This window comes from Mytilus edulis, chromosome 1 (genome assembly GCF_963676685.1).
Source record: "Mytilus edulis chromosome 1, xbMytEdul2.2, whole genome shotgun sequence".
Taxonomy (NCBI): domain Eukaryota; kingdom Metazoa; phylum Mollusca; class Bivalvia; order Mytilida; family Mytilidae; genus Mytilus; species Mytilus edulis.
Genome location: NC_092344.1, coordinates 37,652,822 through 37,672,186, shown reverse-complemented (window position 1 = coordinate 37,672,186; position 19,365 = coordinate 37,652,822). Strand labels below are relative to the sequence as shown.

The following is a 19,365-nucleotide window of genomic DNA, read 5'->3' as shown; positions in this document are numbered from 1 at the left end:
GGAACCACAGATACTTTTTTATTTGGCCTGATGAAAAGGGATACAGTCTGATGAACCTGTTAAGTGTGACAGAAAAGGAATTACTCATTTAAGTAATATTTCATAAAGTCTGTAAGAGTTAGATTGGCACCAAACTTACCCTGCATGCCTTGAACTAGTGACATTTACATAACATAGCCATAAGTTAATGGTATTTAGAATATAAATTTTTTAGGCTTATATCTAGATCAGTTAGTTTAAGATTGAAATAAAAGATATCAGAGTCGAGATACAGAGAACAAAGTTGATGTCTGTTTCCCAAATAGATCTTACATCATTTGGAATGTTTACATCATCAAAGGTCAACAGGTCAATGTTTTTATATCTAAGTCACTGGGTAAAGAAAATATAGAAATCTGTAGCCTACTTCAGGTAGCATAATGTGTCAGTGAACTCAGTTAGTAAAGGGAACTAATAAAGAGGGTGTAGGCTGACATATTATGTGGAAAGTTATATATAATGTTCATAAATTGAATAGATCAGTTAGATTTCAGTAGAATGGAGAAAAAAGTTGAAAGTTTAAAAAATATTATGCGGGAAAATCTTCCAAAAAAAATTTTTGAGTGAAAACTGAATTAATCTTTGCTTTTACTGCGCATGGGTATTAGCCATTAAACTCTTAATAAAACACAACCAGCTAGGTATGGAATATTGCTTTTCTGACTAAAACAGAAAAGGAACATTTTGGAGTAATGTAGTGCTGTCAAATAATATTATAAAATGAAACTTTTTGCAATATTATTATATATCATTTTCTAAAACTTTTGAATAAAGGCTTTATGAAAATATAGATAACAACCTTAATGCTTGAAGTCTCATTTCAAATGTTTTCATAATGGAAAAATGCAATGTAGGGAGTTGTAACATTGGCAATCATACCACATCTTCTATTTTATAATTATAATTTTAAGATATATAATTTTGTACAATTTATTTAAGCATACCTGGCAGTCTCCTTTTTGCCAGTAAGAAGCTGTAATTGCAAAAAATACCTCCTGAGAAAATATATTTTTGGGCAAAGGTTGCACTCTATATCATGTGTCTGCATTTAATCGTGTGACAACCTGTCAGAGTGTGTACAATTTTTAGAATTTTACTGTTATTTCATGGCAGAGCCATAAAAAGGAAATACTTTAGCAATGAATGTGTTTTAAGTTAAAAGGCAAATTGATACTTGAAATGCTTAAAAGAATACTAAAATATTATGATAATAAATGTTTATAATGTAATATGACTATTAACACAGCTTTGTACTAGACTGACACACTGAGCCAAATTTTAAACTGCTAATCTGTAAGATGACATGTCACCTTACCCAGACAAATTATTCTGACTCCAAGCAGACCAGTCTTTGCTCTTACATTGCTCCTTAATACTATGTGCTAAGCGGAGAAGCAGCAAATTTTAAAGTCTTTCATACAATAAATGAATCCTCTGGTTAGACATGTTCTGGTCTACATTGCCCAACTACAATACAGGATGTGTATTGAATGACATCCCTCTACTATTTTGAATAAGATCTTTTCATATATATGGCCCAAGGATTTCTAATTTGCAAGTTCAAGTTTCGCATGATTAATTGAAGTGAACAAGTTAATGATAGACCTTGATTGTTATTGAGATGAGTTCAGAATGAAGAATTGATATGCATTCTAAGTAAATTACAGCTTTTGATATTATACTAGGGATTAAGATATTATGGTGCATTGTGTGCACACTATGGAATTCATTTAACCGTAAATATATCTGGATTTAACTTTTTTTTTTAATGAATCAAGCGGTGTATAGGTAAAGTAATATATATTTGACATAAAGGGGGGGGGGGGGGGGGGGGGGAATGTGGAAACATAAACATTATTAAAGAAAGTAATTCTAACACTCTCACATTAGATATAACACAAAGATGTCGAAGAATTTTTAAGATAGAGAGTAAAATTTGACAAAATTCATAAAATGTACTTTTCTTGGATGGTTAAGTTTTTTGTCACCGTAGATTATATAAAGTTGAAATTGTAGGGACCAACCACCCTAATTGGATAAAATAATCCATTATGGAATAAAAGTGTAAAAATGTTTTAAAAAAATGCATTTTAAAAGAAGAAAGGCATCAACAGTTTCAGATAACAGAATATTGTTAAACACATTGATATTTTGGAAGATAACAATTTTTTGGGCCAATCAACCAATAATAATGTTTCTAGTAAAGTTATTTACTATAGGTTTCTACTATTGATCAAACAAATTCACTATTTTGTATTTTAGCTGTAAATTTATATCCTGTTCACACTTTTTGAAAGAGTATGAAAGGTGTCTTAAATTTTCAAAGCAGTTCAAATTCAGTGCAAAGAAAGTAACCTGTAGGTTCTGCTCCAAATGTTTCCACATATTTGTACACCCCTTTTTAATGTTTGGGTTAAAGTGTTCTGGTGAAGGTTTATCCTAAGAAAATCACTCTGGAAGCATGAACTTTATAAGGTAGTCTGAGTTAATGAAATTATCTAATTATTTTTTTTTTCTATTTTTTTTTCAACCATTCCATATACAGTATCAATCTGTAGTACATGTGTACTTGAAAATTATGAACCAATTAAATAAATGTATAGAGACTTTGACCCCTCAAAATCGGTAAACAGGATAACATTTAATTTGGTTGAAGTTAAATTAAAAGTGAGAAATATCCTTAGAATTAGCCATCGATTGTGTACAAATATTACATAACAAAAACAACAACAGTCATGTTTTAGTATAAAGATGGTGTGGGAGGTCATGGGTGACTTATCAAAGTGTTACTTCACTTTTAAATCAATTTTCAATTATTTTATTCACGATAGATTAATGACTAATAACAGGAGTTGCTCACTAATGGGATTAACTGTTTTCCTATTGGTTAATTCCGGTTTACCTAATATAACTTTTAGCTTTAAATAATTTAGGAAGTAAGCATATAGAAAAAGGTACAGTTATATATGTATATGTTGATATAATTATAAAAATTGAATTTATTTTTGTCTTTGTGAAATTCAGAATAACTATCAGGTCCGTTAGGAAACCAACTCCCTTTTAAATCACTGAAAATTACTAAATGTATAGAGTATCAAGTCATTTCAGTTTCTGAACAGATTGAAAATTGTTTTTTTCTTTTCTGATTTTAAAGTTTTTTCTGGTATTCTGAACACCTCAGATTTTTAAAAGTGAACCTGTGATACTTCTTTAAAAAAAAAATCAGGCATTATAGTCTATTTGAAGTAGGCTTTTAAACTTAACCGTTAGGTTTGAACATATAAATAATTTAGATCCTTTCATTTATTTACCATATTGAACTCGTATCTTATAAAAAGTATAGATTGGTGGGCCTAGAATCACAATTATGTGTCTGAGCAGGGTTACATATCTTCCATAAGACTGTTACCTTGTGAACTGACATGTTAAAAATCTTAGCTCAGTGTGTCAGTCTAGTATAAAGCAAGGTTCAAAGTTCTTGTCCTGAATATGCTTTGATAACTCTGTAAAATCAGCAGCACGTTTTAATGACATTGTGTTCATGAGGGAATATTAAGCTTCTCAATGATCAAAATAAGTGTTTGTCAAACTGCAATATAACCAGTGTAATTTTTCTGATTAAACAGTTGGTTCAAATTTTTTGAAATTTTTATATTTTTGTCAAAGGGTCAAAGTAAATACTTTATCAAAATTTTAAGAAAAGAAAACGAGCCAAATTAATTTTAGTTATAGTGTTAGGTACCACCTTAAGCACTTCCATCCATCATCTTAATTTTTTATAATGTATCAGTGATACGACACTAATATCTAATATCACTTCACAATATCTTTCAATTGCAAGAATATAAAGGCTCATGTTGGTCACTTTTGTCTACACCACAGCTTACAATTCACACTTGAGTGATTTGTAAGTTAGCTTTGAAGACTGTTTTGTTTCTTAAGAAATAACCTATGCATGCTATGGGTACATATATCAATGAAATGTTAGCTATTACATTAGCCTAATTTAGTCTAAAGCTATTTAGTAACAGTTTATGTCGTTGTGACCAACATTTTTCTTATATAAATTTAATTTTAAAAAGTTTTAACTGGTGCAGAGTGTAAATTCCTAAATACTTTTCTGATGACATTTATGGGATTCTGATAAAAACAACTAATATATTCATGTTCATTTAAAGTACATCATAAACCATTAAAATATTTGAACTAAGCTGTATCAGTTTTTATGTGTTTTGCTTGCAGGTATTGGAGAGACAGTTGAACACCCATTGTATTGACAAAGTCATGGTCTATTAATCCTTCAAATGACAAGGTGTATTTCTAGAGAATTTTAGTACACAAATATCACAAAAATATATCAGGGTAGGTTGTCCTGCTTTAAGGTAAAATTTTATATTTAGATGTCAAAGTAAAGAAATACTTATCTAGTTTTATAGTTTTAAATTTAATACTTTGAAAACTTTAATCTGTTTAGTTAATTTAAATGCTGTTTTAAAAATAAATAAGCTAAAACTAAAATAATATAGAGATGTTAATGTAATCTCATTCTTAATGCAGGAGTTTACTCTCTTCTAAAAAGATCTACAGGAAATTTTCTGCTATACATGTCATTTGTTTATTTCATATTTGTTGTTTTCCTAATTTAGGCTTCAATATAAAAAAGAAGATGTGGTATGAATGCCAATAAGACAACTCTCCACTAGAGACCACATGACACAGAAATTAACAACTATAGGTCACCTTACGGCCTTCAATAATGAGCAAAGCCTAAACCACAGTCAGCTTTAAAAGGCCCTGAAATAAGAAATGTAAAACATTTCAAACAAGATAACTAACGGCCTAATTTATGTACAAAAAATGAATGAAAACAAATATGTAACACTTAAACAAACTACTACTTTGTAAACTGATGCTCTGCACAATTTTTTGGAATTGAGACTGTGAAGGAATTAGTTGTATAGCATATCATAAATTTTAAATATTGAAACATCTTGGGTTTATATCATATTTTGAAATATATATACTGAATTGAAAGGTTTTTTTCTTCATATGTGCATGCATACATGCAAGGCATTTTATTCAGGAAATAAAAATGAACATATATTTATTTATTAAGCTTCCTCATATTTATAATAAAGTAACTTTATATCTGATTATTCTTTACTTAAAATATTAGTTGATAAAAATGGATAAATTTAAGGTAAATAGATAAGGTATAAAATAAAACCAGGACAACTTTTAAGTGTTTTAAACCAAAATTGTAAAATATAATAAAAATTATAATATTTACGTGAGGATTAAGGAATTATGTAAAACTGTCACGTTTTTATGGTGTTAAAATTTATACCAATAAAAGGATATTTACAATGTAATAAGTTAATCAGGAAATATGTTTTTCACCAAAGAATGACCATTTTATATGTTATTTAATGCTTATTTAATTTTCTTTATGTATAAAAAAAAAAAGTTACTTTTTTTGTTAAAAACAATAAACAGCTGTAAATTAAATCAAATGAACATGGAAAGTTGTCAGATTGATTGATTAGGCAGGAAACAATTAGCCAAGGTGAAAAATGAGGATAAACTTCACATTTTTTTTTTCAACACCTGCAAATAACAATGGCCAAAATATATTAGTATGGACAAAAGGTTAATGAATGATGATTTTTCATTATGGTTGATTTATGGCTATAGTGGGATTTAGTATAGTATGGTAGTTATTTCAATTTTCTGTACTTTCTTCAGGTTGTGATTACTATTATAGTGTTATTAACTGGCTGTTTCTGTATTGGCACTGGTAAAGATTCAAGGTTTGCTGTATTGGCCTCGAGACACGTAGGGTCGAGGGCCAATACAGCTGACCGAGAATCTATACCAGTGCCAATACAGAAACAGCCAGCTAATAACACTTTTATTAAATGATTATAAGAAAATTAAAAACTGTAATCAATAAAGGGCCAATACAGCTTTTTTCCCGCCTTTTTCTGTATTGGCCCGTATTGGCCCTGTTTTTCTTTAAAAAAACGTGATCAATACAGGGCCAATACAGCTTTTTTTCCGTTTTTTTTTTAATTGGCCCTGTTCAAAGAGCAATATTAAATCTTGATTTATATTGAGAGTGAAAAGTTTGCAGTATTGCACATGCTGATTTTTACGTATTAGGGCTTATTTGCTCATATCATTTAATAAAACACTGTAGTCTCTGCTTCAGTAAATAGTGAGGAGGGGGGTTAGGACCTTTATTGGGACTTCAGGATTGTGTGTTTTTAAGCTCAGGATTTTGGGAATGATCCTTTCGTGGATTTGGGAATTTTGGGATGTCTGGATTTAAGATTTTAATGTTTTTAAGTCCAGGATTTAGGGATCAGGACCTCTCCAACACCCCCACCCCACCCCATCCCCTCTCATGGCAGGTGAAAAAGAAAAAACATTTTTTTTTACACAAAAAAAATAATAATTTTAAAGTTTGAGTTTATTTCTGATGTCACTTGACAGATAGACCAGCATGATATTTCTGTGCAGTTTACCAAAAAAGAATCCTTTTAAAGTGTCCCTACATGTTATGATGTATTATGAATCTCTTTGAGAACATATTGTGAAAATTTAACTTGTTATAAATATGTGGTATTTTACAAATTGCTGAGGTCAAATCTATTTACCCGTATATATATGGTAGTTAATATATCGGATTTTGTCACATATTTCAAGAAATTTGAGAATCTTGGAGGATCCACCTAAAAAAATGTGGGTCTAATTTTAATTATAATTCAGCGATAATACAAATGGAATTTCAGTTCATAGTCCCTCCCAAAACAAAGCCTTTATTTTTCTGTCTTTCCCACATACCTTCAGTACATGAAGAATAAAAACAAAATAAAAATGTCACATCTCTTTTCCTTGTACATACTATTACCCAGACTATGATGTAAATATTTTAATTTGTGATTGACAGATTGAGAGTAACATTATGTCAGGCCCATCAACCTTACACAACATCACTCAAGCATAACTGTAAGGTCAGCCAGTAAACATTTGTAACTTGTCATAGTAAATATTTTGACACTGTTATATGGATATTTTTTTACATAGTTATGTTTTTCTTACAGGATTTCATTTAGAGCTGACTTAAAGTGAAAAAATCTAAGGGTAAGTTTATAAAAAAATATTTACCATTTAAATATTTAATTATTTTTTTTTGCTTTAAAAAGAGGGGGCAAAAGATACAAGAGGAATATCAAACTCATAGATTGAAAATAAACTGACCGCCATGGCTTAAAAAAAAAGACAAACAGACAAATAAAAGTACACAAGATACAACATAAAAAACTAAAGACTAAGCAACATGTACCCCACCAAAAACTGGGGGTGATATCAGGTGCTCTGGAAGGGTCTGCAGATCCTCTTCAACATATGGCACCTGTCATGTTGCTCAAGTTATTACAAACTCGGTAAATTTTACCCTTTTTTGGTAGGAAAGAACAGTTTTTAACCTTTTTAGACCTTTATGATAATTTACACAGATTAGGGTACTTAACTAACACGTCAGATGCTTAATTCCTTCTTAAACTAAATCACATGTGAATCTTGGTACATCTGTTCTCTGAAACAAAGATATAAACTCAGATATTGTAGTTGAAAGTGCAGACCTTAGAAGACCATGTGTAAAAATAAATAAATATTTGTTGAAACAAGTTTATGGTTTGATTGTTTTCCATTCGATTGTCACTGGTTGCAACAATTTTTTGTTTTCTGTTTTTTTCATTGATTGAAAAAGTAAAATCATCCTATGAATCGAAAGAACTATATTTGAACATAGTATGTCATTTAAAACCATAACAGACACTTTTTATCATCATAATTACAAAGGGTACAAAAAATTACATTTTCAACGGGCATAGGGTCTGTTGTTTCCTCAAACCACTCTTGCTTCCTCTCCCAATAAAAACTGGCTGCAATAATATAGCTGCTTACAGTGGTGTTATAGATCACATGAATAAATCAATCAATAAGATTTAAAAAAAAATCCATTTTAAGATTAAAAAAATTAATCTATATTTTAGTGGGGGAAATATTGTATTCTTCAATTTGCAGTGATTATTTTAATATGATTACGTACTGCTAATCAATTAGTGCCCCATAGGTCAGACGAATATTAAAAAGGTTTTTATAAGCAATTATTACAGAAATATTGATAATTTTGATTATGATAATTTTGATTATTAAATATTGACACCACCCTAATTATGTATGATTCCCTGGTAATTAAGATAAATGACCACAAGACTTCTCACAGCTGGTGGCAATTGACCTAAGCTGGACATTCTATTCAATGATCATATGATTGGACAATTAATTCAGACATTTTTTAAGTAGTTTGACACTTTTTTAAGAAGCTTGATGATTATCACCAGAGGCAGAAATAATGTAAATATTTTGTATTTGCTACCAGTACTCTTTCCTGTTTTTATTTCCTGTAAAAAGTTCATCCATTGAAAAAAATATCAGGTATGTCAACATCACAAATTTAATCTTTGATTCAAGATCGAGAGAATTTTTTAAGCAACTTGGTACTCATATTTTTCAATGTCAATTTTTTGTTAGAAAAGTGTATTCTAAAAGTTTTTAGTTTTATTCCACATTTTTTTCAACAGTAAATTGACAAAGGACCCTTATGATTTTTAAAAGGCCAAAATACTGAAATGAACATACCTAAATTTTGATCATGCAATTTAAACATTTATACAGTAATACAGTTGTTTGAAAATGATTATGCTATCACAAAAACTTAATTAGTGTTGGTAGCTTTCAATTTTCCATATTTATTGCTATATTACATGACTTGTTACAGTTTATAAAGTTCTTTGTCAATGAGAAGGTCAAATGACCACAAGAAAGGAAGTAAATATATGTGTTTTTAGTCAGTTATGATTAAAAAAAAATGGATTGATTTTAGTCAATATACAAAAAATAAAATAGTGATAGGTTCTTGCTGTATTTTTTTTCTTCTTCTTAAACAAATAGATAGAAATGAAATCAGCATCTTTGATAAACATTTTTACAAGTCAAGATAAAACCCATCCTTTTTCCTAATCAACAAAACTGTCACATTTTTGACACATTTTATAACAACTATGTTCTAGTAACATGTATTGAAATGAAATATAAGGAGACATGAAGTCACTATGAACCAGCAGATTTTGTTTTGAATAGAGATAAGCTCTGTCTAAGTTGCAGCTTTTTAATAAACTGATTTTATTTCAAATAATGGGTCTCTTCCTAAGTTACTTCCCCTTATCTTTAAAAAAAACATTAGTAATTAGAGTGTGGTTTCTGTATTTAACTTCACAGTTAAAAAAATGATACCTATTTATCATAAGATCTCATATCTAAACATACATTATGACCCCTTAATCTAGGATTATTGAAACAGGAACCACACATTACTACAGGAAGTTCGTAGGTGATTAAAATCAGTTAAATGAATACTAAATGTACTCATACAAAAAGATTTTTACGTTTGACACATAAAAACTTGGCACTTTTTTATCCTGCAATGTAATTTTATCACTTTGCTTAAAATTTACATGAACACAAAAAAGGTAAAGTTACATTATGTTAACATAAAGTAGGATTCTTAATGTGAAAAAAACCTACTAGTATTCAAAGTTGTGTTATATCAAGTTTTTGATACAATTTTTATATTATTTTAGTTGAAAAATAAGTGATACAGTATATTAATCTGTGACCAGTAAAGTATAATTTATATAATTGGAAAACAAATGTTCAAAAAGTATATTGCACTAATCTATACATTTCCAACATACTTATATTGGAAATTTGATGTCAGTAGTTGTTTCAAAACAGACATGTTATGTATCTTACTCCAGAGTATACGTAATTTGATTTGAAATATTCAAATCAAATTAATTATACTTTGGATTGATTACAATGTATACAAACAATACAAAAAGGCAACCAATAGACATCTCAATGTCAACATACAGTCTTCATCAATGGACCATTGTCTACACATGTACTATATGTCACACTCTAAATTGCCAGAGGTTTACAAAACAGTCTCCATCAAGTCCAAATTCTGGTTGGTTTGCTTTTCGATATTAGCTACATATGGTGCCAAGAACTGTTCCATGAAATATTGATATTTGAAATATGATATTTTACTATAGCATGTATTGTGTAACATTTGTTTTTGATTGATTGCTCCCTATAATATTGAATTTTAAACATTTGCGGAATAATGTAAAATCAAATACAATATGATCCAGTATATTAGATGACATTAATTTAGATTGAAACATTATTCACTGAATAGTAAATTTATGAAATTATTGCATATTGAAACTCAATTACCCAAAGCTTCTGTATGTATTGATAAAGTTTCTTAATTTTTCAGAATCTACCAACAACTTGAACAATTCATGTGAAGAAACCTGAATAAGAAAACTTACACTGTGGAGAAAATTGAAATTATGACGAAACTTCGGATCTTATACCAGGAGAAAATATCATAGTATCTTAATCAAAATACAATGCGTCAGAAAAAGACAATCGTACCTCTATGTATTGGAATATTTGGATTTTTGCTATTTGTGGTCAGTGGCGTAATTTACTGCCAGTCATTTAAACCTAGTTACATTAATGAAGCATTTGATAGACACGTAAGGTTTAAGAGAGATGTGAGTAAAGAAAATTCCGCCAAAATTCTTGATTTTGAAAATGTCCACATCAGGAACGTTCAGCAAAATTTTTCTGGGAATTATACAAGCGATTCAAATGACTTTTCTACAACTGTAAGTAAAAGTGAAGACATTTTGAATGCTAAATCTTCAAATGAACCTATTGCTGAACCAGAAACTACACCTGAGTCGTCAGCACAATCTATAAATAACACTGACACTGTGTTGTATATAAATAGTACAACTGAACCTAAGTCAGAACCAGAAACAACTTCTGAACCTGAATCCGAACCAGAAACCTCATCTGAACCTAAATCAGAACCAGAAACTACATCTGAACCTAAGTCAGAACCTGACACTTCATCTGAACCTAAATCAGAACCAGAAACTACACCTGAGTCATCAGCACAACCTATAAATAATAGTAAAACTGTATTGTATATAAATAGTACAACTGAACCTAAGTCAGAACCAGAAACTACATCTGAACCTAAGTCAGAACCAGAAACAACTTCTGAACCTAAGTCAGAACCAGAAATTACATCTGAACCTAAGTCAGAACCTGAAACAACTTCTGAACCTGAATCAGAACCTGAAACAACTTCTGAACCTAAGTCAGAACCAGAAACTACATCTGAACCTAAGTCAGAACCAGAAACAACATCTGAACCTCAATCAGAACCAGAAACGACTTCTGAACCTAAGTCAGAACCAGAAACTACATCTGAACTTAAGTCAGAACCAGAAACAACTTCTGAACCTAAGTCAGAACCTGAAGCTACATCTGAACCTGAATCAGAACCAGAAACTACATCTGAACCTGAATCAGAACCAGAAACCACTTCTGAACCTGAATCAGAACCAGAAACCACTTCTGAACCTGAATCAGAACCTGAAGCTACATCTGAACCTGAATCAGAACCTGAAACTACATCTGAACCTGAATCAGAACCTGAAACTACATCTGAACCAGAACCAGAAACTGAACCTGAATCTGAATCTTTTCCTGAACCTGTTCCAAAATGGGACCTAGCTATGAAGGAATACAAGTGGGGATGGGACTTTCTTGTATACTTATTTGGTGTAATATTCTTACTTCTTGGATTATACAGTGTTTATAATATTATACGATTGTGGCGTATCGAACATTTACTCAGTAGGAACTATTTTGTGACATTAAATGTTTTAGTTACACTTCAGTGTTTGTTGAGAGGACTGTACCTTGTGATAGATGCTCACAACAGAAATGGTACATTTCCCGTGATTGTGAACTATTTTCTCTACAGTACTGCCTATCCATGCTTGACATCTGCTTTCAGTATTTTATTCTATGCCCTGTTGCTGGCAACAAGGGTTCAAGTGGTTTCTACGAGGATACAGAAACTTTCGTTACTTATTGGAATTATAACATTTCATTTTGCACTGTCCATCGCTACATCTGTTATAGTTGGATTATTCTTCAGTGCTCAAGTATTGCTATTAGTATGTCAATTTTTCTATGTCATTTGGGGAACTGTTTTATTCATAGGATATTTTCATATATTCAACAAATTAAGATTAGCAGCTATGTTTCGAAATAAAAACTCAGCAAGTATATACAAAGCAAGTTTTGCAAGTAAAGATGGCAAAACTAATGGTAGATCTATGAAGAAGAAAAGTAAAAATAGATACACTTTAAATACATCGGTGAAAATAACATTTGCTGCTGCTATTTTTGGATTACTTTGTGTAATGTTAGAAGTGTATGGAATATTCGGCGTTTATAGACTTTATATTGATAGCCACATTCCAGAGCCATGGCCATTCTTTTCTTATCAGTTTTTGTTACGATTTGTCGAATTTTTGATGTGTTGCCTCATGGTATACGTTGCATCACAACCAATTATGGTCCGTAGAAGAAGCTCAAATAAAACATTTTCTACTGTTACTGGAATGTTCAAACGTTTATTTTGTGTTCCTCAGGAAGAAAAATTAATTGACTCAGAACCTAGTTCTGCAGCAAACTCTCATGCTATAGCGCTTAGTGATGATTTCGACAAGAAACATACTGTAGTGAATTTTGATATCAAAAATGAAGAAAAACATTGTCCATTGAAAAAAGAACAATCTCATCTTGTAATAAGGGATGGTGTTGTCAGATTTAAAGCTGAAGATGATAGTGTGACTGGTTCCGAAGTTGGAACCAGTTTACCAGATTTAATACATGGAACTATGATTAATGAAAAACGCAATTCTGTTTCTAGTGATACAGGTATTTCTAACAAAGGATATAACATGTATAAAGAGAATGCCGTAGAAAGTGCACAAAAACTTCATCGTTGTGATACAGAACCAACAGAAAATTTTAAACGCAGCATAGACTTTGAAAAAATGAGTGTTGGTACTTTTGGTACTGATATAACAAGACCATTATCCTCTATAAATTTGACTCATAGTTTAGAGTGGGAATTTGAACAGGCATATGAAAGAAGCTTTATACATAATTCAGGATCTACAAGAAGCTTGCCAAGTGATCTCTCAGCTTGTAGTTCAGGAAATTGCAACAGTTTACTTTTAAAAGAGGTTTCACCTCTTCAGAACAGAAGTAATTCAATGTTTTCATATGAAGAATCTGAGGCAGCCATTTATAATGATTCTTCATCCAAAAAGCCTTTAATCAAAAAGTCAAATGAATCTCCAACAGACAGAAATCTTGATGATGATACTAAATTATGATTTATATTTTATAGCAGATAATCAATTTAAATGTGTTCATATTTGTTAGATACTTGTATAAGGCCTTACCGTATATGATTTTAGTGTCATCTCTCTGCAGTGTTCATCTTTTGTCTGGTCTTCTCATATTTTCATTTTGCATGATGAAGGACAATCATACATCTATGATTTTGTAGAAAATTAAAACTTGATATGGCAAAAATGTTCTGCTATTATACAATTAATGATAAACCATTCATGGTGCCAGAACTCTTTTCTCATGTATATTGAAACAGATTTTTAAGAAATCTTAATTTCTATACATTAAGCATTGATTCTTTTTTTTTTTGTTCAGTTGATTAAATTTCTCCACATCTGCTTTGAAAGAATAAATAGACAATGTTAAGTTTTTAATTTTGTGTATGCCAATTAGTGATTGAACATTTACTGATTATAAATTTTCCCACTTAAGAGAAATAAGAGTATTATTTTTCTCTCAAATCATATTGGTGCTACAATTGTTATTTGCTTAAGCATTTTTGTTAAGAACAAAAATAAAAGAAATTGGAAAATTTATAATCTCCCTTTTGTACTGATGAAAAGATACCGAAGATTTATCTCCCTTTAGTAAAAATAAAAAAGAAATAAATGATTATCTCCGCTCATCTGATCAAATGCTTATTCTACATCTGATCATAGCAGATATTATATATATATTATTTAGATTTGATAAGATAATGCAAATAAGATAGTTTTCAAATATTGTAATTCAATTGCATGTATTGTATAAAAACATACAAGTATCTCAATATATGTAGTTATTATGTACTAGTCAACAAGAGAATTTTTGTTTATTGCCTATATAATTAGTAAAAACTACCGGTATAAACTATGTACCCCTTAATTTGATCTGACCAGCAAAGTGAGCAAACCTGGATGCTTCAAAAATAAGAATTTATTTAAGTTGTGCATAATTAATTCGTAATCAATGTGAATTAGTAGGAGAAACTTATTTACCATATTTTTTGTAAAATTTAACTTACTTTAAAATTGACAAATGGTAAGAATTTGCTGTAAACAAGGCAACACCATTGTTCATAAAGAAATAGAAAGGCATCTAGAGGTACAGTGACCTATATATAGTTGTTCTGGGTCGTTTGGTCTCTTGTGGAGAGTTGGGTCATTTGGCAATCATGCCACATCTTCTTTTTCATATACACAATGTTACATGTCAAGCTTAAGGTTTTAATTTTTTGTGTTTTTATTTAATTACTCTGAATTCATATCATTTATGAGGTACTCATTTTTGCTATGATTTTATTGGGTATGTTTGCAACAGATTTAAGCTTTCAGTAAACACTGATTTCCTATAAGCTTGTTTCTAAACATGTTAAAAGCATCAAATATGTTATCAACCAAACATGTATTTCCTCAATCACGTATACTTCAGGGACTGAAATTGAATTGCAATTAAGATTAAAATGTACTTGTGATTCACAAATGTGTTACCTTCTAATTTAGTACATATGTATACATTTTTTTTAAAAGTTTTGTATACAATCTCTTTGTAATCCATCAATTTGTTTATTTTCTTATATAAGTTTTATATTACAAGTATATTTTTGGAATTTTATGATCTTTATCTTTATAATTTCACGACCCATTTATCATATTCCTCTGCCCTTGACCATGTTGACAGCTAAATTTCAGTAATTCTAATATTCAAATTTGAAAAACTAACAGTCATGACAGTCTAGTGAGGTGAAATATAGTATCACATTTGTTCAGTGGTAGTACCTATAATTACTTGTCAGTTATTTTTTTTTTGCAAACAAAATTCTTTTAAAACATTGAAACTCGGCTAAATTAAGAATATTTCAGAGTATATTTAAATCATCATCAGGAATAAATTTCCATCTATTAAACATAAATTACTGTTGATTCATAAATTCATGCAATGTAATCATGGTAATACTACTTGTTTAGGATCTTAAAAATCTAAACTTGATTCATAAATTTTGATAGCATTATTTGCATATATATTGACATCACAATAGTTTTACTTCACATTTTTGTACATTGTTCAATGATGCAATAACAAGTTTGTGCAAATGTTTCTGATTTTACGATAAGAATTTTACCACAAAGATTTTGATGAATCCATGATTTTTTAGAATTCACTGATACAAGGCTAATTTGGCCTTTTGTTTTTTTTCCTTATTACTATTTATTTGGTGCTGATATTTAAGTTTATATTTTTATTATTGTTTACATGAAATAAAATTGTATGAAGAATAATAGACTCTTATAACTACAACAATTAGGAGATAACTGTATTGTATTTTAAGCTCCGACGGCATCAATTGATGATTTGATGGTCGCAAATTAAGTTTACTGGCAACACGTTAGTGGAGACAGTAAACAGGTATATGCGACCATCAAATCACCAATTGATGCCATCGGAGCTTAAAATACAATATTGTTATCTCCATTCTAATGAAACTGACAGAAAACAACTTTAAATTATATATCATCTGCGCTTGCATGTACGTTCCATAGCATCAATTATCAATTGATGCCATGAAAATGAGTGACGTTATCCAATCAAAATGAAAGTTACAAACCTTGTTGTATTAGAATGTATTACTTTTACTATTACTATTAACAAAATGACATATGTGGTATCGTTACTGAGACAGCACTTAAACAAAACATATTTATTTTATTTTAAACAATATTTAGAGAGAAACATCCTTTCCTTCACAAAAGACAGGGTTAAGCCTTCACTCTTCTTGAGTCAAAAAAGGTTGTGAATAATTTGAACAAAAGAAAACATATATCTGCCATTATGGCATTATTACCAAATTTTCAAAATTTCTAAGAACATTAACTTTTTATGATGCAAATTAAACCATGGGCAAGGTTCCTGATTTTGGATAGGCTCGTCAGGGTTAAAGTATTTCTTTGAGATGTGAACCTTATTAGGAGATTTACATCAGGCATCTTAAAGAACATACACAAAAAAAATGGTATGTGAAATACACTTAACCCTTAAACAATGGTATAAAAGGTAAGAAAAACACAAGTATAAAGTACTTTAACTTACTTTTTTAACTTACCAGATACTTACTGTTGCTACTGTTAAAAATCAGATGACTGCTTTGTTTCAACATATTTCCTAATAGGATTTCCATGATTTTTCACAAGGTTTACCCTTGAAATGATGCTTTATCTAGTGTAAAGTGTATCAAAAAAGATTTGCTGTAAATGTCAAACAGTGCAACACTATAAACTTACAAAATTTTTATCTAGAAGTTACTGCTCAGTCTTGAGCAATCAAAGCAGTACCTCTTCATATGGAAAGCTCTAAGAGGTAATGAATATCACAAGTTATGATTGAATTCAACAGATCAACAAACATCTGATGTCAACACCAAATTCCTGATGAACAATAAAGCACAACACACTAAAACCATTCTCAAAGACTCCTAACAAATATATTACACAAACCTGCAAATGCTGTGACAGTGTGTTGTTCTTGCTTTACTGATCATGAGAGTCAAGTGAACCCTGTAAGACAGACATCCCATGCACTTGATCCATACACCAAATATAGTTCACCTAATTGATAGTAGAATATGAGAAATAGGATTGCCAACTTTTCAAAATGCCCATGGGGGTTTTACGTGCAAGAGGACTCTTGTGTTCCAAAAAAACATTTAAGGGGCTTTTAAATGCATTTTGATGTTGTTTTTTGGCTCTTTATAGCTTATAGCTTATATAAAATTAACTGTTTTGTTTAAGATTGTGGACAAAATTGCTCTTTCAAAATTTCCATTTGGGAGCTTTCATGTGGGAAATCCCCCACAATTAGTGACAGTTGGCAGGTATGAGTTACCAAGGTAACTTAACTTTGACCAATGAACCATGAAAATGAGGTCAAGGTTAGAAGAACTCTGCCAGACAGACACCTTGCAATCATTCTATAAACCATGTATGGTCAAGCTAGTGCTCATAGTATCTAAGAATCAGTCCACGAAACATAACTCTGACTTTAAGAACCAAGGAAATAAGGTCAAGGTCAGGCAAACCTGCATGACAGATATTTTCACCATTCAATCATTTCATACACCAAAAATAGTTGACCTAATTTACATTGTTTTTAAGAAACAGACCTTACAGCTCAAAACTTAACATTGACCAATGAATAATGTAAATGAGGTCAAGGTCAGATGAAACTCACAGACAGATGAAAGCATGCTACAATCTATTCATACACCAAATGTTAATTAACTTACTGCTTATTGTATCTGATATACACATGTAACCACGAAAACTAAACCTTGATCAGTGATCCATGAAATGAGGTCAAGGTCATTTTAACCCTGTCTGACAAACATATTAACTTGCAAGGAACCCATATACCAAATATTGCCATCGCATTACTCTATAATAAGTGAGAAATTAACAAGCCACAGAAAGCTAAATTTTGAAAGCATCCAAGTTATAAAGGGTTATAACTCTAGATGGTAATTGACTCACTGTTCAAATTCAGACTAAGTTTAGGTTCTTAGCATGGTGTATGATTTTCATAACATTTGGATGATAAAAACTTAAGTTAGAGTGACGAAACAAAAGTGGGACAGAAAGAAAGATGGACAAGGGAAACACATAATGTTCCCATTGCCTACAGGCAGGAATAAAAAATAATCATTCATAAGTAATTGCTTGCAAATAAACCTGGTCCATCTTACATGGAAACCACCTTAAAACCAAAACAAGATTTACCAAAAAAATATTTTATTCATAATATATATAATAACTTAAACATAAAAGCAAGTAAGAATGACTATGGTTTAGATTGAGATACTAAAATGTCTACAACTTTTAATGCAATTATAAAACTAGACAGTACAACAACAATAAAATGTATTCTATATGGTTATGAATGAATGAATGAAGTAAATGTAGTCTTTGATGTGTATTCTCATGGGTCAGAAATGTTAACTCACTAATATAAAATGGACAAAAGGATGTTTTGTATTGAAAAGATTATCTCTGAGTAAAATTCATTAGTTTTATAAAAATCCAAAATGCCACTTTCAGGCCTGTTGGTTATTTCATGGCAGCCAACAACAATATGTCAGACATCATTATGCCATGACTCAGATACAAATTTTGAACCCCTTTCAAATTATACTATCAGTTTGAGTTAAGTTTTCAATTCAAATATACAAAAATATTTAATAAAGACTTATCATAATGTTTGTACTTGCACCCTAGTCATTTTAGTGAAAATATGTTAAGTTATAGAGAATGACTCTTTTCACTAAAAAAAACTATGACAAAAAGATAAGTTAAGGTTGCACAAAACACTAAAAAATCAGCTGAACATTTCAATCCGGTTCTATTGTTAAGGAAATATTAAACTTACCAATGATCAAAACTAGTCAAACTGCTATAATCCAATGAAATGTGTCAAATAAATATCTGATTCTTTAATACATGTGTTAAAAAATTAAGGTTTCAAGTACAAATAAACAGAGATTTGCATTTATGCGAGGTATCAAATTTATTGATTTAAGTTTAAACTGAAATTTAGGAAAATGATAAAATGATACATTTTAAGGAGGTAGACCTAGGTTAAGGGAAATAACTCTTAAAATCATCAGTACGTTTGTGTCAGCCATTTTCATAAATATGTTCTAAGCTTCTAGGATACATAGATCATTTCCAATCTGTTTCAGGTTTTAAAATGCTTAAAATTCATTGACGAAACTTGACTTTTACAAACACATAACTGATTTAAAGAGTTATCTCCCTGGACCAAGGTCTACCCCCTTAAGAAAACAAATTAACAGGCAAACACACACTGATAATATACAAATCTTAAAAGTATGAGAGAAGTATACCGGTATTTCACATAATTATGATG

The 19,365-nt window shown here is 30.3% G+C and overlaps 1 protein-coding gene across 2 annotated transcripts in view; it reads left to right on the top strand.

Moving 5' to 3' along the window:
- LOC139512238 (uncharacterized) overlaps window positions 1-15,728 on the top strand; it is a 37,557-nt gene extending 21,829 nt beyond the window's left edge. The window contains exons 1-3 of one of the 2 annotated variants that reach the window (XM_071299734.1): window positions 2,898-2,993; window positions 7,146-7,185; window positions 10,454-15,728. In XM_071299734.1, the coding sequence (XP_071155835.1) occupies window positions 10,590-13,451 (2,862 nt within the window). In that variant the 5' untranslated portion in view covers window positions 2,898-2,993; window positions 7,146-7,185; window positions 10,454-10,589 and the 3' untranslated portion in view covers window positions 13,452-15,728. Of the gene's footprint in view, window positions 1-2,897; window positions 2,994-7,145; window positions 7,186-10,453 lie in introns of those variants that run through there. The other variant, XM_071299725.1, reaches the window with a different exon arrangement.
- The last annotated feature ends 3,637 nt before the right edge of the window (window positions 15,729-19,365 follow it).